Source organism: Gracilinanus agilis, chromosome 3, assembly GCF_016433145.1.
Source record: "Gracilinanus agilis isolate LMUSP501 chromosome 3, AgileGrace, whole genome shotgun sequence".
NCBI classification, from domain to species: domain Eukaryota; kingdom Metazoa; phylum Chordata; class Mammalia; order Didelphimorphia; family Didelphidae; genus Gracilinanus; species Gracilinanus agilis.
Window position 1 is genome coordinate 2,234,431 of NC_058132.1, and position 27,674 is coordinate 2,262,104.

The 27,674-nt window shown below is 41.3% G+C and overlaps 2 protein-coding genes across 2 annotated transcripts; both read right to left on the reverse strand.

Moving 5' to 3' along the window:
- Positions 1 to 3,663: 3,663 nt before the first annotated feature.
- Positions 3,664 to 5,135, reverse strand: LOC123239740 (zinc finger protein 2-like; the record flags this gene model as incomplete). The annotated part of the gene is made up of 1 exon (XM_044667037.1): positions 3,664 to 5,135. A coding segment is annotated over one exon (882 nt), but the record flags the coding sequence as incomplete, so codon positions are not given.
- Positions 5,136 to 5,305: 170 nt separating this feature from the next.
- On the reverse strand, positions 5,306 to 26,837 carry LOC123239294 (zinc finger protein 333-like). The gene is made up of 6 exons (XM_044666575.1): positions 26,655 to 26,837; positions 26,142 to 26,264; positions 8,333 to 8,459; positions 6,618 to 6,713; positions 5,447 to 5,788; positions 5,306 to 5,337 (listed from the first exon to the last, which is right to left on the reverse strand). The coding sequence occupies exons 1-6, from the start codon at positions 26,763 to 26,765 to the stop codon at positions 5,306 to 5,308; spliced, it is 831 nt and encodes a 276-aa protein (XP_044522510.1). The 5' UTR covers positions 26,766 to 26,837.
- Positions 26,838 to 27,674: the final 837 nt, after the last annotated feature.

Here is a 27,674-nt window from a genome sequence, read left to right on the forward strand (position 1 = left end):
TTATAATAATTTGTTGGGTTATTGTGAAATTATAATATTATATGATATTGATTGTAATATTATAATCTACAATACCGTATTATACAACAATCTATTAAAATGACAAATTAATGTATAATGTTGCATCATTTAATATTGTATGATATTGGTAATGTAAAAACCCATCCAATATTTAATTGACTATATTTGAAAAGAGAAAATGGAAGAGATCTACTTAAATCTCCTCGTTTCCTTGTGAGCTATCAGAGCAAGTGAAATTCTTATCCCCTTCTCCATTATGATGACTCTCTGAGGAGAAGGAAAGTGTTTATCAGAGGGAGGAGTAATTAAGACTTTGTTCATCTTATAGAAATGTTTTATTGTGTGGCGTTCAGATTTTAACCAACAAAGAAGGTGAGGCTATTTCTCCTAGGATAATATGGTTCCTCAATGGGAACATGAGATTCCCATAAGCAAAAAAAGTCTCCTTCACCATGTGAGTGTGAAACTCCCTACCCCCTTTCATGATTATAATAAAATTAGCCTTTAGGATTATTTTTATAACACAATCATTAGTTTTGAGTTAATAATCAAAGAATATAGTTTGCTTTATAAAAATGATAAACATTACCTAAGAAAAATACAGTTTAGGGTGGTATCAAATCTTGTTTACATCTTGACCCTAAGCTTATAACCGGAGTTTCCGTTAATCCTACCATACCCCTCTTGTGTGTAGTACAAGAAGATGAAGGCTGATCTTATTTGTATAATAGGGCAGCCAAACAGGAGGCAGGGGACAGCTCTTAGATGCACGACAAGACTGTCAAACAGGAGGCGGAGAGCTTCTCCAACTGCTGACTCCTAATATTGCACCATCATTGTCAGTAAAAACACCAAGACCCTGAGCATTGCAAGGGCCTTGGACAGGCGAGCTAGAATAATAGACATAGTTAACACCCACAGTGATCTTTTTACACTTCCTAACTTATTCAGCACTTGGGTCATTCATTAAGAACTGCTCCCCCCATGAAAGATTCTGCATCCACTCTATTTTACTTTTGGTTGTATTTTCTGTCACTCCATCATCAGATTTCTCTCCATAAAAAAGGCTCTCTCCTAAGGCTTGCAGTCTTCGGTCTTGATCTTGACCAGAGTCCGGCTTTATTGTGAGACTGGCCTCCTCTCGAGAAACCGATTATTTAGCTTGGAGTTTTGTACTGGGGTGACATATTGGCATCACAACCATCGTCCTCAGAAAAGAGGCTGCCTTGTCTCTTGCTTATGAAGGAAGTTGTGTTCGGTTTCTCTTTAGCCTGACAGCTCAACCTTAGGATGTCCTCTGAGTCCCCATTAATAGTTATTTCGAGAGACAAGGTGGACTTGGACAGCTCAAATCCTCCCTTCATACTTCATCAGAGGGCTTGGACTTCTGCTCAGACCCAGAAATCAGCCCACTGCATCATGAGCCTGTTTCCTTGGATAGAATGGACTGAAAAGTAGGGACCAGTTTCCCAACCCTTCCACATCTTCCCCAGGCACTCTTGTTTCTTTGCTAAGACCTCTATGTGCCAGGAAAAAAAAAAAAACAGGAAACAAGTAAGCACCAATTAACTAGGGAATGCCTAAAAAAACTGTAATTGATGAGCACCAACAACTAGTGAGGAAGAATGACAAGCGCTGGGATTTCAGAAAAAAAAGTTCTTATCGTTGTAGTATTTTACACCATATGAAATTTAGGGTGTTTAATGAGGGCTCTTCTGTGGGACAGTCTATGAAGTCTGTACTACAGCAAAGTGCCTTTCATGGTGAATTGGAGACACTGAATCATATCTCCAGCATAAGGTATCCAGTATATAGTCAACTATGAGCTCAAGGGGGAAGCCTTTCCAGTAATCATTCCCTTTATACACCTTATTCCAGAATGAATGTTGTTCACTACTGATCATGCAACTCTTCTCCTCCATCATTTCATATTTTAATTTTTGACAATTATGTGTAAAAATAATATCCTTTAAAAAAATTTGGAGTCTTGGATCTTCTCCCCCACACCCAAGAAATGTTAAGCAATCCTATAAAACATTTTTCTATACTGATCCTTCTGTAGAACTAAATTCATACAAACAAAAGAAAAAAATTTTAAATGAAAAAATTTATCATTGGTCTGGATTCAGACTCCATCAGTTCTTTGGAAACAGATGAAATTTTTTGTTGAGTCCTTTGGGATTGTTTTGCATCATTATATTTTTGAGAATAACTCAATTCACAGTTGTTTTGCATACAATATTGCTGTCACAATGTGCAATGTTCTCCTGGTGTTGCAAAATTCAGTCTGTATCAATTCGCTAGTCTTTCCAGGTTTTTCTGAGCTCCTCCTTGTCCTCATTAATTATAAAACAATAGTATTTTATTACAACCATGTGCCACCATTTACTCGGCCATTTCCCAATTGATGTGCTTGCTTTCCAAATCTTTCATCACCCCAAAAAGCACAGATTTAAGTGATTTTTTAAAAATACATATAGGCCCTTTCCCTTTTTGTTTCCTAATGCCCTTTTGACATAGTCCCCAATTGCTCTTTCCAGTGGTTATATCAGTTCACAACTCCTCCAAAAGTTCATTAGTATATCACTTGTTCCACATCCCCAATTTTTGTCACTGTCCTTTTCTATCATGATAGTGGATCTAATAGATGTGGGGTAGTCTCTCATACTTATTTAATTTGCATTTCTCTAAATAAGAGTGATCACCCTCCTCCTGAGGAAAATACATACAACTTGAGCACATACATTAGGTGTTTAAAAAAAATTTTTTTTAAATAAACCCTTACCTTCCATCTTAGAATCAATACTGGGTATTGGTTCTAAGGCAGAGAATGGTAAGGGCTAGGCAATGGGGATTAAGGGACTTGTCCATGGTCACACAGCTAGGAAAGGTCTAAGGTCATATTTGAACTCAGGACCTCCCGTCTCTGGGTCTGACTCTCAATCCACTGAGCCACCCAGCTGCCCCCATCATAAGGTTTTTCTCCACTATAAAGCCTCTGATACAAAGTAAGAGATATGATCTCTGAATGAAAGCCTTCCTACAGGGAACCCAACTGGAACTGGTCTGTTCAGAATATACTTTCTCATACGGAACAATGTCTGGACTCTCCATTTCAATGTCTTTTTTCATTCATGACAGTAATAAGATGTCTATCTAAAAGGAATTCTTGTTGGGAATAAGAGATGATTGTTGCCTGAAGACCTTAGTACGTTTATCATATTCCCAAAGTTTCTCTCTAGAGTGGATCCTCATGTCAAATAAGCTAAGAGTGCCAATTATAAGATCAGCCTCACTCATGTTGTTTCTCTCCAGTGAAGATTTTCTGACATGAAGCAACTGTGGAGCTTTATGTGAAAGTCTATCCAAATTGATGACATCCATAGTTTCTCTCTAATGTGGATGCTCTGATGCTTAGCAAGACTCCTAATCACTGTGAAAGCTTTTCCACACTGTGAACATTCATAAGGTTTCTCTCCGGTGTGGATTCTCTGATGTGTAGCAAGAGAGACCTTCCATGGAAAACCCTTTCCACAACATTGTTTAAATTCATAATGTGTGGAGTAGAAATTGAGGGGACCTTGAAAATCTCTAAGTACACCCTCTTTAACCAATAATAAAAGAGACCAGGGAAACCATCACTTAAGATGCAATGCTTTATTGAGAGAAAATGTGGAGCACTATCTTAAGCCACTGACCTAAGACAAAAAACCCCAAAATTCACAGAAAAAATCCCTTATTTATAGGAAATTCTGATACAATCAAGCCTCTCTGAAGGGATTATAACATTTTTACATGGTTGAAATCCAGAAATAAAGGACAGGAATATTAAGTTGAATAGGTTTACAATGAATACATTCAAACAAATTAACATGTTAAAGAAATGAACAGGAATTTGGAGACAGATACAAAGAGGGGAGTTTGGGGACTGGATTATCTGGAAGGGGCTAATGTTTCACAACAGATACACCAGTATCATTCCAGCCATTGGGCTTCACTACTTGGGGGAAGCCTATGATACAATGGGAAGAACTTCTAAGACAAAAGGGAACTTCAGGATTTAAGAACAGCCAAAACACTTAAAGGCTATAAAGTTTTTGTCCTGCATAGGGAAGGGTAGGAGGTGGGGTAATTTTGCCTTGAAGGGAGCTTGACTGGGAGGTGCAGGTGGGCACCAGCTTTATTAACTTAGAAATTAATAATTATTACCTTGAGAATAACCCACTAATTTTTCACTCCACACACTCCACACAAAAAGGTTGCTCTCCAAGATGGATTCTCTGATGTGCACCAAGGGAGCCCCTATCAGTAAAAGCCTTTCCACACTGTGTACATTCATAAGGTTTCTCTCCAGTGTGGATTCTCTGATGTGGAACAAGAGAGCCCTTCCGTGTAAAAGCCTTTCCACAGAGTTTACATTCATAAGGTTTCTCTCCTGTGTGGATTCTCTGATGTGCAGCAAGAGAGCCCCTTTCTGTAAAAGCCCTTCCACACTGTTTACATTCATAAGGTTTCTCTCCAGTGTGGATTCTCTGATGTGCTGCAAGAGTGCCCCTCTCTATAAAAGCCTTTCCACACTGTTTACATTCATAAGGTTTCTCTCCAGTGTGGATTCTCTGATGTGCTGCAAGAGAGCCCTTCCGTGGAAAAGCCTTTCCACAGAGTTTACATCCAAAAGGTTTCTCTCCAGTATGCATCCTCTGATGTGCAGCAAGAGAGCCCCTCTCTGTGAAAGCCTTTCCACATTGTTTACATCCAAAAGGTTTCTCTCCAGTGTGAATTCTCTGATGTTTAGCAAGATTGCTTCTTTGTGTGAAAGCCTTTCCACACTGTTTACATTCATAAGGTTTCTCTCCAGTATGGACTCTCTGATGTGCAACAAGACTGTCCCTCCGTGTAAAAGCCTTTCCACACTGTTTACACTCATAAGGTTCCTCTCCAGTGTGGATTGTCTCATGTGCAGAAAGAGAGCCCTTCCTTGTGAAAGCCTTTCCACACTGTTTACATTCATAAGGTTTCTCTCCAGTGTGGATTGTCTGATGTCTGGTAAGATGGCCACTCTGTGTGAAAGCCTTTCCACATTGTTTACATTCATAAGGTTTCTCTCCTGTGTGGACTGTCTGATGTTTAGCAAGAGAGTCCCTCTGTGTGAAAGTCTTTCCACACTGTTTACATTCATAAGGTTTCTCTCCAGTGTGGATTCTCTGATGTTTGACAAGATTACCCCTCTCTGAAAAAATTTTTCCACATTGTTTACATTGATAAAATTTCTTTCCACAGTAGATTATTTGATGTACAGCAAGTTCAGAGTTCGGACTGGAAGGTTTCCTACCTTTATTACTCACAGAAACCATTGTTAAAAGTTTATTATTTGGATATCTAAAGAGGTCTAAACTCCAGCCAAAGGTCATTCCCTCTGGGTTACCTTCATACATGAGCATTTCAGGAGGTTTCTCAGGTGACTGAATAAGTCCTACTTCTTCAGGAAAGCATTTGCTGTATAACAATTCCCTGTCCTGACAACAGTCATTTTCTGAGGTCAAATTCATATACTGATTTAGGACTGAATATTGGTTGAATTTCTCTGCAATCTCAACAAATTCACACTCACTCTTTGGATTTTTATTTACATTGATATTAAAGTCATAGTTTTCACTCAAAATGAAATCACAGGGACCCTCATTCATGTATCTTTGGGGGTCACATTCTTCCACAAAAAGGCTCAGCTCTGTAGACATCTCCTTCACTTCATAATTAGTCTCTGCCTCTGAAGAAAACAAATAATGATATAAACACAGAAGGAAGGAGGACACACACACACAGAAATATAGGTTCCTTCCTCTGATGGCAGAAAATAAACTGATTTTTATTCTATTCCTCCAGGCAAAAAAGGAGTTTTCCAACTTAAACAAGCAGAACTTAAACAAGTCTTTGGATACACCATTTGGTTATATCTGCATGATGGATGATTTCAGAAATACTTTCACATAAAATCACAATGAAACCTCACAATGGACCTGTGACATAGGCAGGCCCAATATTCTCATTATACTTCCCAAATCATGTCATGAGTAAAGAATGGAGGAATGACCTGACCAACTTCCTTGCAACTTCACTACAACTCAAATCCTGTGCCTGAGCATGCTTTGTCCACAGTATTGGACAATGTTTTTCCAGTGCCTTTTGTTTCTTTCCTAAAAATTCATGCTTCGATTACTCTTATAATTTTGTGAATCTCAGGTAACCTTCCAGATATTCTGTTCTCATCATTTTGTATACACTATCACATGGTCATTCTTGGTAAATTTTATATGCTAAGCCAAGAAATAACTTTGCTCTTTTTAACTTTTAGGCAGCAATTTTCAAAGTGGAATATGTTTTCTTCTTTTCTCTACAGATGCCAAGATATTATGCCATTTAGTGCAGACATACTAAATATTCATCTCTATTCTCAGTCCATCATCTATTTCTCAGGAAATGAACAGCATGCTTCAGTGGTGGTCTGTCAGTCCCCAAGTCTAGCATTCTCTTCACTGTAACAGATAAAAAATCTTTTGGGATGACAGCCCTTATGCACCTTATTTCACTTCACTCACCTGGACAGGAGTTTCTTGGGCCTTTTTCCTCTAGCAGCCATGGTGCTTCCCCTTGCTGAAAATAGGAGATAAAATTTTCTCTAGGAACTGGAAGTCCTGAGCATAAGAAAAAAGGAAGGAAGGGATCAGGAGAGAAAAATGAAAAATATGGTCCTTTTAGTGGAAAGGGGAATGCAAGTAAATTTGTGCCTACAAAATGATTTATGTTGTATTCACTGTTGGGACATTTTGCAGGAGGGCAGATATCATGGAACTCATTTGAAATCAGAAAATTCCATCTTTATTTACCACTGCTAATAGAAGGATGGGCATATTCAACAACCTCCATTGTCTAGAAATTAAAGGCAGCTGGTAGTGAAGGTATAAGAGATCAGAACTTGGAGTCAGAAAAACAAATTTAATCCAGCCTCAGAGAGATGGAAAGTGGGTGTTTCTGGTCAAGCTATTTAACCTCTGTTTGCTACAGTTGCTCAACTATGAATTGAGGACAATAAGAGTATCAAACTCAAAGGAATGTTGTTAAATTAATGAACTCCTTTACCCAGGAGAGGACATAGAGCAGGTACTCTGAAATGCTTATTCCCTTCCTTTTCATTCCTATCATGTGGCCTGCAATTTGAGGAAAGAATGAAGGAGGAATAAACATAACCTCGCCAGACTAGGAAGAATTAGGGGCTGCTTCTTTTAAATTTTTATTTTAATATTATTTATTTTTGTAAGTGAATAATCATATAAAACCACAACCTCAAGACAAAAACCCAAATAAACAACTGAAAAATGTGTATGTTTTTACTTGCATTCCAACTCCAACACTTCTTTTGTGAAATCATTCTTTGTCATATGTCCCTCAGAATTGTCATGGATCATTGTATTGCTGAGAACAGTCAAGTCAACAACAGCTGATTATTCCACATTACTGTTACTGTGTACAATGATCTGCTGGTTCTGCTTATTTCACTTTGCATCAGTTCATGTTAGTCTTTCCAACTCTTTCTGAAATCATCCCAGTCATCATTTCTTATAGCATGATAGTATTCCATCATCATCATATACCACAATTTGTTCAGCCACTCTTCAGCTGATAAGACATCCCTTCAATTTCCAATTCTTTGCTACCACCAAAAAAAGCAGTTACAAATATTTTCCTACAAACAGGTTCTTCTCCTTTTTTTCTGATCTCTTTGAGATACAGACCTAGTACTGTTATTACTGGATCAAAAGGGGTGCATTGTTTTATAACCCTTTCAGAGTAATTCCAAACTGCCTTCCTGAATCGATGGACCAGTTCACAACTCCACCAGCAATTCACATTAAGTGTCCCAATTCTGCCACATCCCCTCCATCCTTTGTCATTTTCCTTTACTGTCATATTGGCCAATGTGGTAAGGCTGAAGTGGTACCTCAAAGTTCTTTTAATTTACTTCTTTAATCCAGAGGAGTTCAGAACATTTTTTTATATGATTAGTGAGAACTTGGATTTCTCCATCTGAAAACTGCTTATTCATAACTTTTCACCATTTGTCAATTGGGTAGTGACTTGGATTCTTATTAATTTTACTATTTATATGAAAAGCAGGCAGGAATAGAACCCAGGACAGGGATCAGCACTTTTGCTTTTTTAATCATTGACAAGGGCTCGAAATCCTATATTTGGCTTGTAATGAAGACATTCCCTTAATGAAAGATTCAGAGTTAATAGAGGAAATGGTCCTTACCCACAGAGAGTAGATTCTGCACATTCTCCAGCATGACCTCCAGGTACAGCTCTTTCTGAGACTGGTCCAACAGGCCCCACTCCTCCTGGGTGAAGTCCACAGCCACATCCTTGAATGTTATTGACCCCTAAACCAGCAAAAGTCACAAGTCTTAGAGCTGAACCTTCAGAATCCAACTAGTACAACCCTCATCAAATGACTAGAGATAACTGAAATACACAAAGGATTTACCCAAACTTCTAACCTTGAAGAGGGTCAGAGCCAGCACTGGAGATCAGTCATTCACAGCCCAATGGAATACTGACAAAGGCATTTTGTGTCTGAAGTGAGAATCATGTTGGAAGAGTAAAACCTGCAGAAGTGTCTCACTCTGAAATACTTTTCCCTATGGAATCAGGGAGGTGGGAAGTACTCTCTGAGTGAGGTGGGAAATTCTGTGGAGGAGAAAGAGAGGAGATGATCTGAAATTTCTCCTCATCCCAAGTGTCAGAATTGATCTGGTAACAACATTTTTTTGAAGAGTTTCTGAGAAAGGAGCATGTACTGTGTATTCTTTGGGGAGGGGGGGTGGAGGAAATATTACCAGTGATTAATGAGGAGAAAACAAAGAAAAATGAATTCTCTGCTTAATTTCCTAAAAGGCTGAAACGCTGTTATCTAGACGAAAGCATAAAGAGGATTCCATAGAGTTATATGGGATCAGATGTTGACTCTAGCTAAGTGATAAAGCAAAGTCTTATGCTATATTGAGAATTTGGGGAACCGCTGGTTAAGATGTGCCAGAACCAAAACATCCCTTCTTTGTTTTATGATGAATATCACTTGTTACTGGAATATATTCAGTCATTTTATATTTAGTTACACGGAAAGAAGAATAAGTATAATGAGGAAAGGAAGAGGCGTTCATCTTTTTAAAATATAACATTTTATTAACTGGGGTTGGGGATTGAGCTAATTCAAAAGAAAGACATTGTGAGTGTAATGAGTGGAATTCTCAACAGGCAGAATTTCTTCATTTTAAATAATTTATTAATTGACAGGTCATTTATTTTTATTTTTTTTAAACCCTTGTACTTCGGTGTATTGTCTCATAAGTGGAAGAGTGGTAAGGGTGGGCAATGGGGGTCAAGTGACTTGCCCAGGGTCACACAGCTGGGAAGTGGCTGAGGCCGGGTTTGAACCTAGGACCTCCTGTCTCTAGGCCTGACTCTCACTCCACTGAGCTACCCAGCTGCCCCTCAATTGACAGGTCATTTAATGTGGTCTGTTGACTCTCTCCAAAATCTAAAAGGAAAAAAAGGTAATTCTCTCCTCTAGCACAGGTCCTTTGTCTTTCTGTCTCTTGTAATTATATGTATACATTTTATATATATATATATATATATCACATTATTTATATATACATATATATAAAAATAATGTGAGAGAATGATTATATATATTCCTAGTGAGCTTGCCACTCCATCCCTCCTCTAGTCATCTCCTGACATCTCAGATTCATAAATAACCACTGAGGGGGGGTCCTTAGGAGATCTCAACTCCTTCCTCATTACTTCATCACAGGAGAAGCAGGTTCTTGTCCATATAAGGAAGGTATTAGTCCAAGCTTTCCCTAGTCTTGTGGCTGACCTAACACATTCTCAGAATGTGTCACGGTTCACCATGGCCTCCCAGTCCTGCCCTTAATCCTTTGAGTTGAACAAAAGAAGGGAGGTTTCCCCTTAGTTTCATAACTTAGGGTGAAGGGGACAGCAAGTCTGGAGCTCTGACCTTAGCCAGACTAAAGGGAAATTAATTCCATTAAAATTAATGTTCAAAAACAGTTTATTTATAAAAAGCAAAGGATCTAAGTCTAGCCCTCTAACTATGGAAACCTGGGGATCAAGGGTCAAGAGAAGAAGCTAAGGGGCTGAGTGAGGAATAACTGACCAGGCAGTGGCCAGATCTTACAATAACATGCCTCTAGGCTGGGCTTTTCTACTTTTCCAATCTGCTCCATGGAAAACACAGAATGTACTTGTATTGGAAACTTTCGTTTCACCCCTTCCTGACTCATTCCCTATTTTTCAGTCTGGAATGCCCCTGGAACATCCAGGAGAAGAATAGTCTGAGGAAAGGCTGAAAGTTTCCAAGCATGGGGAGACAATTCCTCAGACCCTCAATACATTCTAGAAACCTGAGGGGCCATTCCACTTCCCTCTACTGCCATCTAGGGACTATTCCACCCCGCTGCAATAGCTTTTTCCATCCCCAAGGATACATTATGTATAACATCCTTCAATAGACACATTCATGTCTTAAAAGGAATGGGTCTAAGCTACAATTCTTTGGGCCAGAACCAGCATTCCTTTTCCCACAATAGTAGCAGAGGCAGAGAGCTGACCCTGGAGTCAGTGCAGGGAGGGAGAACTGCTCCTGACATATCTGAAGGACATTCAAAGTGTTCAGACAGGAAAAGATAAAGCCCAGTGGAAAGGACAACCACAGAAACAGGGGCAGCAAAAGCTCCTCATTCAGATAGAGCTAGAAGCAGAAGGCAGAAAGATTTCAGTCTCAAGGGAAAGCATTATTATGCCCAAGTTGGCAGTTGGTCCCTTAAAATCAGATTTTATGGTTCTTTGTCCTATTTAACTCAACAAAACCTGAAAGTATGTCAAGGAGCGTGCTGTTAAAGATCTAGTATATGGAGAAAATGGGCTAGGAAGTATGGGCAATGAAATAAGAACTAATAAAAATGACAAAGATTTTAAAAACATGGCATATTAGTAGAGGAGAAATCAATGAAGAATTAGAGAATGAGAAACAGGAACAAGTGTTGCGCTTTCCTGATCCTGCTTTGTTAGCTCCTGTAATACTTATCCATTCTACAGAAAATAGCACAGAACCCCGTGTAACCCTAAAAATAGGAACCCAAGTTTATGATTGTCTCTTAAACACAGGTGCCGCTAAATCTGTAATTCAGAAATCCCCTGAAGAGTGCAAAGTAGTGGTTCAATGGAAGTTGTGGGTGTGATGGGAAAACCACAAAGAATAAAGAAATTAGAACAAAGAATGGTTTCACTTGGATCTCTAAATGTAGAACACTCTTTCCTCTTAATGCCAAATTCCCCAATGAATCTAGTGGGTAGGGATCTTCTTTGTAAATTGAGAGCAACCATAGTATGTACACCAACCAGAGATATTTCTTTGAAACTCCCAGAAGAATTCATGAACCTTTCCCCTATATTATTCCTGGATACAATAGAGTCAGAGGGGAAGGAAATAACATCTATCAGATACCAAATGATATTCCAGAAGGCTTTTGGACTACAGACTCTACAGACGTAGGTTTATTAAAACCAGCAACCCCTGTTAAAGTACTGACTAAAGGAGGTTCACCACCATGCATTCCACAGTACTCACTTAGTAAACAGACTATTGATGTGATCACCCCGATAATAACCTCATTATTGCAGCAAGGCATAATAATACCATGCATCTCTGAATATGACACCCCAATTTTACCTGTTAAAAAACCCAAGCTAGATGCCAAAGGATGAATAGTCTATTGATTTGTTCAAGATTTAAGAGCTGTTAATGATCATTTGGTAAAATCTTACCCAGTTGTACCAAGTCCTGCTATCATCATTTCATCTATCCCAAGTCATGCAAAATATTTTACTGTGGTTGATTTATGTTCTGCTTTTTTCTCAATACCAATACACAAAGACTCATAGAAGATACTTGCATTCACGAGGCAGGGAAATCAATATTCATGGTCACGTTTGCCACAGGGACTCTGTGAAAAGTCTTTCATTGTTTTCCCAAATCTTAAACAAAGATTTGAAAAATATCCAGTTCAAGGACAGTAAGCTCACTTTGTAGATAATCTACTTCACTTTGTAGATAATCTACTTCTAGCATCACCATCTGCAAAAGTGTGCCTGCATGATAGTAAATGTCTTCTATGTGAGCTCCACAAGAGGGGACACAAAATATCAAAAGCTAAATTTCAATGGTGTCTTCCTCGCTTAGAGTATTTAGGGTTTGTGCTGTCTGAGGGCTCCAGAAGGATTTCCCAAAACAATGTAACAGACATACAAAAGCTGAGAGCCCCTAAGACCAAAAGGCAACTCAGAGCCATCTTAAGAACCACAAGTTTTGGGGGCAGCTGGGTAGCTCAGTGGATTGAGTCAGGCCTAGAGATAGGAGGTCCTAGGTTCAAATCCGGCCTCAGACACTTCCCAGCTGTGTGACCCTGGGCAAGTCACTTGACCCCCATTGCCTACTCTTACCATTCTTCCGCCTAGGAGCCAATACACAGAAGTTAAGGGTTTAAAAAAAAAAAAAAAAAAGAACCACAAGTTTTTGCAGACAATGGATACCTAATTATGGTGAACTTATAAAACCATTGACTGCTTTAGCAAAAGACACCGAAAAAGATCCACTGAAGCTAAAACCAGAGCTTTTACAAGCAATTGCAAAGTTAAAGGAAGCAATATTGTCAGCTCCTGCTCTTAGTATCCCTAATTATTCAGAACCATTCTTGCTCTATGTCCACAAGTGAAGGGGAATAGCTTCAGGAGTTTTGACACATAACTTGGGACCAAACATCCTATTGCATATTATTCTGGTCAGCTAGACCCCATAGCTTCAGGGAAAGCTCCATACTTAAGAGGGGTGGCAGCAACTGCATTGCTTGTTACCAAATCTGTATATATAGTGTTAGGCTATCCATTGACAGTTTATTGTTCACATGAAGACGAGGCACTTCTGTGAAAGTTCAGAACACAGGCATTTTCAGATCAATGCCTGGCTAAATATGACATAGTGCTTTGGGGGAATGAACATATAACACTAAAGAGATGCAACACCTTAAACCCAGCTACATTATTACCCAATTTACCAACACAGGGGAACCAGTACACGATTGTGAAACTGTAGTACAATTAATAGAAAGACCTGGAGAAAATCTGTCAGAGACACTTCTTGACAACCCTGACTTGATCTTATTCACAGATGGATCATCATATATGCAGAATGAAATAAGATTTACAGGTACTGTGGTAGTAAGTGAATTTGATACCCTGTGGTTTGCTTCACTATTGTCATTTAAAATTATTGCAATCCCTGGAAGACTATGTCTCCCAGGGCTCCCTGATACACCTTCCCCTGACACTCCCACTTCCTTTGGGGGAGGTGTTGGAGAAAGTATAAGAGAGAAAGTTTGGTGCCTTTTCTCTCTTGCTACCCTGGAGGCTCTGCTCTCTGGAGCCTAGAGGCTGACTGACTTTCTCTGATCCTGGACTCTCTCTACCCCAGAGACCCTTTTCCCCTACCTAACCTTCCCCTTTCCTAATCTAAATAAAACCTAGCTATTCTAAACCCTAAGTTGCTCTCTGATCTTTTATTTGAGCCCCGAAGGGCTCTGGGGAACTTCTACCTTCCTTTCCCTTCCTCTACCTTCCTCTCTCCTTTCTCCCATCAATCCTTCCTTTACCTTCTCATCATCACCAATAACATTTATGGCAACCAGATGGGACCCTGAACCTACCTACCTGCCTTACTGCCTAACTGGTAAGTAAAAGTTTTCCTGCCCAAACCCAGCCCAGCAGGGGTCCCTTCCCCACTAAACCCCTGCTGAGCTCCTCTGCCTCAGCAGAGGTACTAGATCTAAATTCCCCCCCAGCCCAGCAGCCTTAACCCTAATTCCCCTCACCCTTGCTGGACTAAAACCCAGCAGGGGGTCTGTGGGCAAAAACCAGCAGGGGTCCAGAAAAACCCCAGTCCTTCTCTGCCTTCCACCCACCCCAGCCTAGACTCTCAAGACTCCCTACTGCCCCTTACCTATTAACCTCTGATCTTTCACTGAAAAACCCCAAGTGGATAAAACTCCACTTACCTTGATTTTCAACAGAGGATGTATTCCACTGCAAACCTCTTTGTCCATTTCAACTCTCCTCCCCCTGTGTACTGAATGTTGGCCACTAGAGGCCAGCACTGAGCACTCAGTGTGTGCTCCCCCACTTCTTTCTACTGAGCTGTAGTGCTGCATCTTGGCCACTAGAGGCCAGCCCTGAGCACTGTGTGCTCCTTCCTCCCTCCCGCAGTGGTACCTTGACCAGCTCCCCAACACCAATAATAACACATGAAACAAATAAATAAATATTGATGAGATTTTTCCCAGCTGAAACTAAGTAAACAAAACACAAAAACAAATAAATACATAAAAACAAATACATAAATAAGAGCAAACAGTTAAATAAATAAAAGATTAAATAAGCAAAGTGAATAAATAAAGGCTAGCCAATTAAATAAACAAATAGAAGCCTCCCAACATGTTTGCTTCTATACAGTAGAGCCTTTTGGCTTTTGTCAAATTGGAAACATTTAAGATTTCCGAATGCCTCCTGTTTCTGATGCTGCTGGGAAATCTCATTTTTCTAATATTCAATATGAAGATACAGAAGGCTGCAAATCACAAATGCAAGCCAACATCCAAGCTGCAATACAAACCCAATTAGACAATTTCAAATACATTATCCACAATGCAGTGGGAAAGGAGGACACGATTCAAAATTTCGGGAGGATTCAATTCAAAAATCTGATTCAAAATTTTGCGAGGCTGTTCCCGAAATACTCAGAGAGGAAAGTCCTATTTCTCCTGAAATAGAGAAGGAGACAGATGTGAAGAAATTCCTCTCATCTTGTGCATCTCCTGGCCAACCCTCCCTCCCCTGCTACTTCTCCTGACACTCCTGTCCCTTCTCCCAACCCACAACCAACCCCAAAAGAGACTGTACCAGTTCCTACCCATGCCACAGTAAGCACACAAACACCTCAAAAGACCCATTATGCCACAGTTAGCACCAAAACAACTAAAAAGAAATCACATTATGATTCTGATTCTTGTGATGGCCTTTTCCCTTTAAAGGAAGTGCCTACATTAGACAGATCTGGGGAATGTGATAAATTTAACATACCATACTCTATTCCAGGGGTGGGCAACATATGGCTCTTTCTGCAGGAGCCATAAAGTCAATTTTTTTTCAGGCGCTGTTACAGGAGAGCACACTCTGAGCACTGTACAGCTCTCACAAAATTACATCTTAAAAAAGGTGGCGTTTATGGCTCTCACAGCCAAAAAGGTTGCTGACCCCTGCTCTATTCACTCCTCAAGATATCAAAGAATTTAAAAAAGATGTTCCAAATTATAACAATGAACCCACAGCTGTAATGAAAAGAATGGAAGACATTTTTCCAATACAATCCTTCCTATAAGGATATGGGGAAATTACTCCAGATCTTCCTGACAGAAGAGAAACAAAATCATCTCTCATGTAAATAAGGCCGAAGGATGAAATGCAGTACACTGGCCATGTGATGATCCTCACTGGAATTATAATGACCCTGAGGAATATTTGCAGTTAAATAATGCTAGGGCTGCAATATTAAAAAGCAATGAAAGAATGTGCAGAACATCCACACAACTGGACCAAATTTGATTGCCTAACGTAAAATGATGACAAAACTCCCTCTCAAGTTTATGGACAGGCTTATTGAATTGGGAGCTCAATATTTGGACTTGGATTTATCGACAGAGCAAGGCATAAGACAAGGTGACAATTTGTAAACAATTCTAGCAGAGTGGTCCAGGATTACTTTAAGATGCATTGTCTTACTTTAAGATGCATTGTCCCAAATGGCCAGAAATGGATCTGGACAAATTAAGGAAAATAACTGTATATGTCACTAAAGGACATAAAGAGACAAAGGTACAAACTAATGACCTATTAGATATCATACAAAAAGAACTGAAATCATTATGAAATAAAATAGAAAAACAGGAAAGAGGGCATGATGATACTACACCAATACCACTTGCCCCTCTCTGAGTCTAATTATCAATCTCTGACCTGCTACTTCTATAGCAAGAAGGGCCATTTAATGATGAATTACAAGAATTTGTTACAATTAGGAATAATAATAACAACTACAATGATTTCAGGAATAATAGTTTCAGGAACAACACTAATTTCAGAAACAATAACTATAGGAATCACAATTTCAGGACTGATAATCAGAAACATAACTCACAACAAATGACACCAAAACACTGCCTTCAAAGTGGAGTTTGTCCACGCACTACTCAGGGTGCTACTTCCCCTCCACGTGGGGCAGGAGGTACCCCTTAGAACTCTATTTTTTTGTTTTGTTGCTATTAACCCTTTTCAGTTTTGTCTCCCTTAAAAATAGCAAAAGAATAAAGATTTTTTACAATACAGTCCTTGTCTACCCTCTTACTTTATTTGTGCCGTTCAGTATTTGACATGTACCTTTATTTTGGAAAACTTGTATTTTGTGTTTTGGTAAGATTTGAACACATATTACCTTGAAGAAAACCTTTATTGAATTGACTTGATTTGCATTTTGTGCTTTTTGTGAAAATTTTGTTATTTTCTTCAATGTATCATTGCTTTTATAACTCCATTGTTTTACTTCATTTGCACTCACACTGTGGATCATGGCTAAGAGGAAATGCATCTAAATTCTTAGGTAAGAACCTTTCTATTCTACCCCTCCTTAAGTGACATGAATTGCAACATACACATACCTATTTTTCTCATTGTCATTGATTATAGGAGATATATATTGAAATTTTAGCACATTTTTATAATTGCACGTGCAGTTTATGTATTCGAAGCACATGCTATCTAAATTGGAAGTTTTTGATTATTAGATTAGTGTGGGTTTACTATATCCATTTGTTCTAACTGTAACTGCCTGCCCAAAAAGCCTTAAGACTACTGAAACTGCCATTGGTATTTAATTAATACTTCTCACGTCTGATTCAAAGAAATGGGATCAACAAAGGAGCACAGATTTCATTTATACAGTGCCAAGAAACACAGATACCTACACAGTGCCAAAGAAACACATACCTAACCTGCATGATGCCAAACGAGCACACAGATCAAATTGAGAAATTAATCCTATTAGGATTTGCTGAAACTTCTATGCCAATAAAAAGAACTTAAACATAGTGTGAGAATCGAGATTGCAATGCTTAACATATGTTAAGATGTAGAACTCCTTGAATCACACTCCTTGTGAAAATTTATATATCAAGTACCTAACGATTGGCTATTCTGGCTCCATATTCTATCCCTGAGAAGAAATGATGAAAGAAGAAAAGAAGAAATGATGTAACATCAGACCAATAAATCCAAATCTAGTCCTTTTTTCTAAAATTTCTTATGGTTGTTGACTATGGGCCTGGTTGCTAAGTGGTTAAGTACATGATGCTGGACATGGATTGCTTTGATTGGGCATTATTCAAAGACCTAGTGTGATTTTGTTTTTTCTTATTTAGAATCTTTTTCAATTTAAAATTTAAGATTGGATGTTTAGAATTTTCATTCAATAGTCATTTAGCTTTTTTGTGCTATATTTTTCTGATGACTTTAATTGGCAGTGATTCATATGCCTCCTGCCTCAGCCATATACCCTCTGTGATTTCAATGTTTCTTTCTATCCTCGGGGGGAATGTGTTTTTATTTCATATGGAGAGTTATTTTAGGAAGAGATTTACTACCTCCTGGAATCCAAATGGAGATGCCCATGGCGACCACATAGAGAACACATGCTGACCCAGGAGCCTAAGGGAGCAACCAGATGTGCAAAATTTTGAGATTTGGGGGGTTTTAAATTCATTTGTCTGGTTTAAAATTCATTTGTTTTGTTAAACTCATCTGTTTTGTTTAAATGCATTTGTTTTATGTATATATTTTGTTGTGAAAGAAGGGGACTACCCCCTGAATCTTTTGTAAAAGGAGTGCCAAGTATTTGACTTCCTTATATTGTAAAAAAAAGTTTCCATTCTCCCCTTGTATTGATGTATATACCCTTTATTTTATTGTAACTGTAAATTTATGTTTGTTATGATCCATTGGGGAGACTGATCTCCGAAAGGATCCCAGGGGGGAATGTTTCATTTAAAATTATTGTAGTCCCTGGAAAACTACATCTCCCAGGGTTCCCTGCTACAGCTTCCCCCAACACTTCCCACCTCCTTTGTGGGAGGTATCAGAGAAAGTATAAAAGAAAGTTTAGCACCTTTTTGCTCTGCTGTCTATTCTCTGGAGCCTGGAGACTGGCTGACTCTCTCTGATCCTGGACTCTTTTCCCCTACCTAACCTTTTCCCTTTCCTAATCTAAATAAAACCTAGCTATTCTAAACCCTAAGTTGCTCTCTAATCTTTTATTTGAGCCCCGAAGGGTTCTGGTCAATTTCCCTCTGCTGGAGCTGGGGACTACTACCTTCCTTTCTCTTACTCTCTCCTTTCTCTCATCCATCCTTCCTTCTATCTATCCTCCATTCTCCCCCTCACACTACCTAGGAACTTAAGTGCTCAGGGAGCAGAATTAATCACTCTAAAACACGCATGAGAGCTTACAAAAGGCAAACATGCAAATATTTTCACTAACTCCAAGTATGCATTTGGAATTTGCCATGCCATCAGTTCCCTCTGGCTTCAGAGAGGATTTTTAACATCTAGTGGGAAAAGAATCATTCATGTAGAAATGATTTGAGAATTACTGTCATCTTTCCAACTACCAAAGGAGTTGGCAGAGATTCACTGCAAAGGGCATTCCTTAGGACAAGACTTAATTGCCAGAGGAAATCATAGGGAGAATATGGCTGCACAATATGTGGCACAAAATGCTCCAGCTTGCATTATGAATCTCTGCTATAGATACCACAGATTTAGAAAATGCAAACAATGACAAAGGCTCAGAAGTGGGAGCAAAATTTTGGAGCTAGAAAAGAAAATGGGATTTGGATAGCATCAGTGGGAAAACCAATTCTTCCAAACTCTTACATCTGTCAAGCAATACACACAAATGGTCATTTTGGGACACAAGCATTTACTGATACTGTCAAAAGAACTTGGATGGCTCTGGGAATTAGCACTATGGCCAATAAGATCTGCTCAGCTTGCTCTTTGTGTGCACAATTTAATCAAAGCATATTTAAGCAAAAAGCTTTTGGGGGTCATCCACTAGCTCGCACACTGTTTGAGCATTTGCAAATTAGACTACATCAACATGCCCAAATCTGGTTAATTTAAATTTTGTCTAGTTAAAGTGGACCAACTAATTAGGTGACCAGAAGCTTTTCCATCTAGCAAAAACACATCAAACTTTGTAGCCAAAATCTTGTGATTTTGAAATGAGATCATTCCAATATTTGGTATACCATTGAGAGTAGATTCTGACAAAGGGAGTCATTTTACAGATTCAGTTCTAAAACAAGTTTATGAGAATCTGGGTATCATGCCAAAATTCCATGTCTCATATCACCCATAAAGTTCTGGTCAGGTGGAGAGAATAAACAGAGAAATCATATCAAAAGTATGGTTGGGAAATTATGCATGGAAATTCATTTGAAGTGGCTAGAGATTATGCCTCTAGCACTGTTCTATCTGTGCATTAGACCAAGAGGAGATGTGCATATCTCACCATGTGAAATGTTATTTGGGCATTCACCACTGCAGGCAAAAAATTTTAAGACAGTTTATGTATCTATGCTTGGAGGAGATTTTGCACTTGCTGAATACATCAGTTGCAAAACAGGGTTAGAGAATTAATGGGAATTTTAACTCAAGGGGGTCCATTAGATTACACACTCCATACAATAAAACCTGGGGATTTAGTTTACATCAAAAACTTTAATGGAACTAGCACAACACAGTCATCATGGGTAGGGCCTTTCCACGTTATTTTGACACCTTCAGCTGTTCATGTATTAAAGAAAGAATTATGGCTTCATTGCTTGCATGTGAAAAAAGCAACAGTAGCAGAAGAGATTACCTCAGACAACATGGTTGCAGTAAAAAAGACATCAGAAGAGATTATTCAAGAAAATGAAGACAGAGATCAAGATGAAGACAACATAGAAGAAATAAAGATGACAGGGGAAAGAACGACTGTACTGTAACAAAGACATTGCAGAAAAAAAATTCAACACAGAGAAGAGGAATACAGACTGATTATGGACATGAACTGTAAGATTTTTGTGCCATTCTAACATTACACACTTTCACTATAGTTGCAAATAAACACTACATAGTAACAGCACGAAGACAGAAGACAGTTGCAGAGGAGGTAACTTTAAAGATTTGCTAAGTATTCACTACAAAATAACATACACATATAGGACACATTTCTAACAAACTCTGCAACATCATAACCAGGTGATAAGTATTCATGGAAATGAATGAATACAGAAAAATCACCTTAGGAAGATGATTGTACACATTAAATTAATAAGATCTTATCTCACAAGAAGACTTTATGTGTTCCTAGAAGATAACATCAGAACATACACATCTTTCTAAAGAAAATCTTTAAGGTTTTCTGAGACTATCTTAAGGGGGGAAGTTTATTTTCCTCCTGAAACATGTAGTTTTAAATACTATGTATATAGTCTATAACATAATTTGTACATAAAATATACATAGGTGTAGGAATTGTACAGATCTATATATTTCTGTAGATGCGTATATAGTTAAATTGTTGCTAAGTTTTATTAGTATAGCAAGTTGATTTTGTTTTAATGTAGTTAGTTTTGGTTTTCTGTATTAGCAATAGGATAAGGTCTTAGCATAGTAAAGTTTCATTTGAATTGTTCAAAGAGGATTTGTAAGATATAGCTTGCATGAGTTTTACAGTTATTTTAGATACTTTACTCTTTTGTAAAAATAAGTCAAGTTGGTTTTTGTAACTGTTTTATTGTTTCAAAAGTTTTTCAAGTTTGCATTTTGAAATTCTGTAATTGTATGTTTTGCACTTGCATTTGTGCAAGTATGTTTTCATTGAATATTTTTTTCATTGAAAAATTCTTTTCTTTGATTTATATCCCTACTGCAGGTTAGCATAGGTAAGGTATAGCAATAAGAATAGAATAAGATAAGCATAAGATTAAGACTATTTTGGGAAGGAAATATGTTAGGTATAGCTTTAGACTTATATAGAATAGCGAGCATATAGAAGAGATTTTTTTTTATCTTTCCATATGCTTGAAGGGGGGAAATTATAAGGATATCAGAAATTAAGTCTTGTTGCATTAGTTTAGAGATAAGATGTGGAGAAGCTGGCTTGGGAAAGAATTGGAGTTTGAAACAGATCTAAGATGGGAGTGTCAGTTTCAAATGTTGACAGTGTGTTGGGAGGGGTAACGGTTTTTCTGTGGCAATTGCTCTCTTTCCCTGAGTGCTGGGAACAGGTGACATCTTCTTTTCTCTTTCTCCTCACTGTCTGAAGGTAGAAGGAAAGGAGGGAAACCCCGAAGAAGCTAAGTGATTTCCTTTTCCAATTTGGGAAACACCAATGACTGTCTATTGCTGTTTCATAGATTGTTTCATCTCTGAGAAGACCAAAGAAAGACCCGGGCTTTGGTTTGGGCTCAGAGCCCTAACTTGGTTCTTGCTGAGGCTCAGCCAGCTAACCTTGGTTATTTTATCACTTGGAGACAAAGTGTAGAATTATATACTTCTTATAAGGATAATAGTGTTAGTTTATTGTAGAATAGGGAAAATTTGGGTTAGTCAGATTAGGAAGGATCAGTGTAGCCTGTGAAAACAGGAGAAGCTGTTCCTTGTGGAACCAGGGAGTTTTATCTTGGGTGGAGTTAGAATCCCTTAGAGTTAGAAATCCTTTTATGTCCTTTTACATCCTTATATTCTCAATAAATAGTTTATTTTTATATAACAAGAGTGTCCTTACTGTCCTTGCACCTGGCCCTGAAGAGAAGTTCACTTATGAGCTTCACTTCACTTATATAAGCTGAAGATACTTTGTAAGCATAGCAAGCAAAGTATTGTAAGGGAGAATAAGAAACTAGGGTTTTGCAACTTTGCAAACTTAGCAAAGGCATGAGTTTGCAAAGAAGGGTCCGGTCACACGCATGGAACCAAAAGGGAGTTCCAGAATTTGTGGAAGCTATAAACTCAAGGACCAAAGACTATTGAGGGTCCTTTTTTTGCTGTTTGAACATGGAGAGAATGGAGAGGTCACTTCCTGTGGCAGTTTGTGGGAGGAGACTTACCTTTCCTGATACCTGGAGATTCCTGTATTCAAACTAGTAAGAACAGAGATCCTGTCTATCCTTGTTTCCAGTTAACATCTCCCAGATATCTTTGTGAGCTCCTGATTCCCAAGTCTGAGAAGTTTCATGACTGAGTATGAGTGAGAACCAGACCTTGAAAAATTGTCTTTGGACCAGAGGCCTGCAGCCATTTTTGCCTCTGAAGAAGTTCATCAAGATGACAACATTTCTACTCTGACAAACTTGTTCTACGACTATCTTTAATTTGAGGACCAGTCAGCTCAGTTTAGATAGTCTGGGTTTTTTTTAGAGCGATCAGAGTAGTAAAGTGTAGCTTGAAGAAACTGAAGAAGGCTTCATGAGAGGCCAGTAGAACAGAGGGAGGAATATCTAGATTTTAGAGTTAGGGAACTTCCTCTTCCCTGGTCCTCCATCATCTCCTATTGTTTTACTATAAATAGCCTATTTTACTAGTTAAAAAGAAAGTCAGATAGCGTTTTGGCCTAAGAGTGACTCTCAGGCCTACTCAGGCTTGGAGAGTGAGTTCCTCTGAATACGACTTTACAAAACCCAACTGAGTCATCTTACTCACCTATTTCAGTATCTAATCAGTTTATATCCATAATCAATTCATTGAGTATATCATTGTTACAGTTTAAAGGGAAGAATGCAGAGAGGCTTCAGTCCCAAGGAAAGTAGACAGCTTCTTGTTTGGAACCTGTCTAATCTGGGCAGTTCCTAGTAGCCCCCAATGCCCTACCTGCCCTGCCTCTAATGTCCTGTAAGATAACAGCTGACCAATGGTACACAAGGCCAGGACTTCAGGACTCTGCCTGCCTCTCCACCCCAAGCTCTGCCCTCTATTATCTGCAATGCCACTGCCACCAGAGTGAGCCATATTCAGCCTAGACTCCTCCCAGGCATCTAAACCACTCCAGGACTTGATATTCTACCTGGGCAGCCATCTACAAGGCTGATCACCCTGACAGTTTCCCCCTCACTTTCCTTCCCTCTCCCCTTATTCCCTTCCATATTCTATGAATCCAGTGACACTGGGGCTATTTCTTGTTCCTCACACAAGACTCTCTAACTCCTGACCTTGCATTTTCTCAGGCTCCTCCCCAGCCTTTACTACTATCTCCACTAGTTTCTGTCTCCCGAGTGTACTGGATTCCTTCAGGTCTGGACGAAAATCTCATCTTCTGCAAGATAACTCAATTGACATCTTCATTGCTTGGTTTCTTACAATTTATCTTATACACATTGAATGGAAAATTGTTTGCCTTTATATTATTGATCATGAACCAAGTGATCCCATAGAATCCTTTGGATAAGTAACTGCAATTACAATTTTTAAGAGTTAGATCCAGTTATTCCACTAATTGTCCATAAGATATCAAGCATAATATTCAAATACTGGTCATAGTATTGGAAGGGATGGAGTTTGGTGTATCAGAATATCATAGCAGAAAAAGAACGGTGGGAGGAGAAATCCAGAAGAAAACAAATGATTTATCACTTGTTTCTATGGGTATGTGGGGTGTGTGAGGAAAGTTCTACCCTTCTCCCCTTTCTGGGTAACAGAGCTGGCATGCATCTGCGTGAGTCTATGTGAGTCTGTGAAAGTTTGTTGTCTCCTAGCCTGGGTTACAGGACTGAACCTGATCTAGACATGACTGGATTTGAACCAGACGTGAAGGGAGAAGTTAAAAGGACAATCCAGGAACTGTTCGCTCTTTTTGTCTCTGGAATCCTGCCAAGGAACTTGGCAGCTGGGGTGCTGCTGTAGAAGCCACGTGGCGAGCCAGATTAGGCCTTTTTTCGCTCTATCTCTGCTTTTACCTATCTAAGTAATTCTAATATGCTTTATTAAAATCTAAGGATCAGAATCCTAATTTTAATTCTTATAGGCAGGGGTATTGGTTTTAAAAGATTACTCTATTACACAAATAAATAATATGGAAATGGGTTTTGAATGATAATATATGTAGAACCCAGAGGAACTGCTTGTCAACTCCAGGAGGGGGAAGGGAAGATGGAAGGGAGAGAACAAGAATCATGTAACTATGGGATAAAAAAAAATAGAAAAATTATAGCAATGAATGATATTGAAGACTTCTGTTGGAAGAATAAAAGCTTAAGTCTGTGTCTTTACCTAGGAAAGCCCTGCAGAAGGAGCTGCTTCACTGGGAATGGTGAGTCTACAGCCGGCCTGAGGAGATCACAGGAAACCAACCTTGGCATGTTCGGGTATTGTTCGATCCTTTGAAGATTTATGCCAGCTAGAAGCTCCCCAAACCATTGTGTCCCAGAAAGGTTCCTGTGACCTAAGTAGTGTAATAGTTCTGGAGGATTCATTAAATTTTCTTCTCTGAACCTCATACTGGACTGAGGACTCAGGATCAAAGGTTCCAGCCCTTGTGACCAAACCCCACGGCCCGTTTCCTAATGTCCTCCATACCTTCCAGCCTGTTAATGATTTTGCTAAGGACCCATCAGACACCCAGGAAACACCTGCCCCACATCTCTGGGGACCTTTGCTTCAGGGGGGCTGGGTGTCATCTCCAGCTTCCATTGACCATAATTAAAATTTGGATCTTCAACTCAGAACAACGGCCCAGAGATGGCTCTGATCCTCACAATATTTTCCGTGAAGGGAACAAACATGGATGAACTGCAGGCACCAACCAGACCAGGCAGAGCCAGGGGTCCCCCAGGTTAGGTGACAGTCCTGTCCATGACTGGCCTTCCAAGAACAAGAAGGGCTCTTGGATGCCACCTTCCTGCCAGGCCCTGCCTCCCTCCCTCTCCAGCTCCCACCCAGGCCTGCTCTCCTCCCTGGGGAAGCTCTCTTCAGCCAGCTCTGCCCACCCTGGTGCCAGCCCCACCCAGGCTCTTTCCTCCTGGGCTAGGGAAGCTCAATCCTGTCTGTCACCACCCCCCCATTCCCCAGCACCTACCCCTGAGGCCCTCCTGTAGCCAGTAGGAATGGCTGTCAGCAGGGAATGTGGGGGAGAACCTCAGTGACTGCCCTGGAGGATGCCTTTGCTGTGAGGACAGAAGGAGGGCCCGGATGTCCTGAGCAGCCCCTGCCCTGCCCCCAGCCCTCATCCGCTTCTTTTTCCTCTGTCTAATGAGGCACAAAGGCCTGGCCAAGGCTGAGCCCCTGCCTGAGCCATGAAGCAGCCCGGAGTCCTCTGGCCTGGAGGCAGGAGCCTGGCTGGAGCCCTTCTCAGCAGCACTTCCAGCCCTGCCCGCCATGCCCAGCCCTTTCCTTCTGCTAAAAACAATCCTTTTCCTGTCTGGACTTCCCCTGAGCTCCCCCCAAACTCCTCCTGAAGCCTCCCTGGTAGGCCTGACTGAACCACCCAAGCCTGGGGCCTGGAGCTCAACAGCAGAGCCTGTCCCTGGGCCCTCCCTGGAGCTGGGGGACCCCCGGCCATCCCCGCTGAGGTGGGGCGTCACACTGGGGGGGAGGAATGAATAGCAGCGCCTGGGCCTGTGTGGCTGCAACCTGGGCCGCCTCCTTCAGGCAGGGGCTGCCAAGGCCGGGAAACCCCAGAACCCGGGGATGGGGGGCAGCCCGGGCTGACCCTGGAGCTCCCCCTGAGGACAAGCAGGGATGGCGCCCCCTGGAGACCTGGCGGAGACACAGCACTGAGTTCTGCAGGATTCCAGCCTGGGGGGGCCTGGCCAGGGCCGGGGATGGGCTGCACTCACCTGGGAGGGGGGCCTCGGGGTTCCGGGGGCCATTCCCTCTGGCTCTGAGGTCTCTGCTGGGGCCACACTGGAGTCCTTGAGGGGCTGGGAGCCCCAAGGTGGGGAGACTTCCTGTTTGTGCGCCTGTGGGGAAGAGAGGAGGAGGGCTCAGAGGGGCTCCCAGGCCCTTCCCCATCCTCAGGGGAGCCTCTCCCCCACAGGGGATAACAGGGAGCCTCAGGCTTGGAGAGGGCCTTGGTCTGGCCAGAAAGAACCCCGCCCCCCCACCCCTGCAGCCATCTTTGGCTTCATTCCATTCAGAAGCTGCACTGGCTGGACTGAAGGAGACTGCTGGGGGGAGGGGCAACTGGGAATGGGGGGGCTATGGAGGGGGAGCCAGGCATCAGGTGGGGGCAGGGAGAGTGTGCTGGCATTTCCTCAGAGCCCGAGATCGGGGCTCCTCCCCTGGCGTGGGGGCACGGGCATCCCCCACCCCTCCTGCCCCCAGACCGGGCTCCCCTGGTGTGTTCTGACCTGAACATCCCCTCCGGGGAAGGGCCCGAACCAGCCCCGCCCCCAATAGCCTCCCGGCTCCAGTGCAGGGTAGCCCGTCGTCTCCTCAGGGGGAAGGCAAAGCCCCGCCATGGCTCCTGGTCCAGACAGAACTGCCCCGGCCGGACCCGGACACTTCCGTGTTTGTCCCTCTTCTCCGGCCCTTCAAAGTGATGGACAGACACCGAGACACAGACATGAAACAAAGGGAGACACGCAGAGCCCGCACCTCCCCCCACCACACACATTTATACCGGGATCCCGCCCCCTCTCTCTTGGTGCACATGCGCACAACCTTCCGCCCACTCTCCCAGACTCACCAACCCGGAACTGCTCCACCCGGGTCTTCTGGGTTCCCAGGAGTTGGGAGCAGAAAGTCTCAGCACCAGAGCAGGGAGCCAGAGCCGCGCCTGCGCACGGACTCCCTCCCCTCCCCCTCTCCCCCAGCAAAGGTCCAAAAAGCTCAGCAGTGCGCCTTCCAAGAGCTGAGACGGCCTACGGGAGACTCCCAGCGTGCCTGGAGGTTGCTATGGGGGGAGGAGCCAAAGTTAGGGTGAAGTCACGGAATCGGTATTCTGGGAAATGGAGTCCTCCGCCAGAGGAGGGCCAAGGCTTGCTAGAAGTCATGACAGGCATTCTGGGAAATGGAGTCCTCCTGCCCGGGCGCCTGGGTTTAGAGTCCTGGTGGGGGAGGGGTTATACGTGAATTGTCCCCTGTCTGGGGAGCCGCAGCCTCCTCCCCTCCCCCATTTCCCCTCTAGCCCGGCTGCAGCTACTTTACTCTGGAAACTGCCTCAGGCTAGAGCCTGGCACACAGCAGGTGCCTAATAAGTGTTAAACGATTGAATGACAGATTGAGTGATTGCTCTAAGCTCCCCACAGCCTGAGAAGGGAGTGCTGGGATCAGGGGGGGGTCTGACAGAGAAGGAAACTGAGGCAGGGGGCAGCAGCTGAGAGTCCAGGCCCAGCCCCCCCCAGGATCCTCCAGGAATCCCTCTAAAC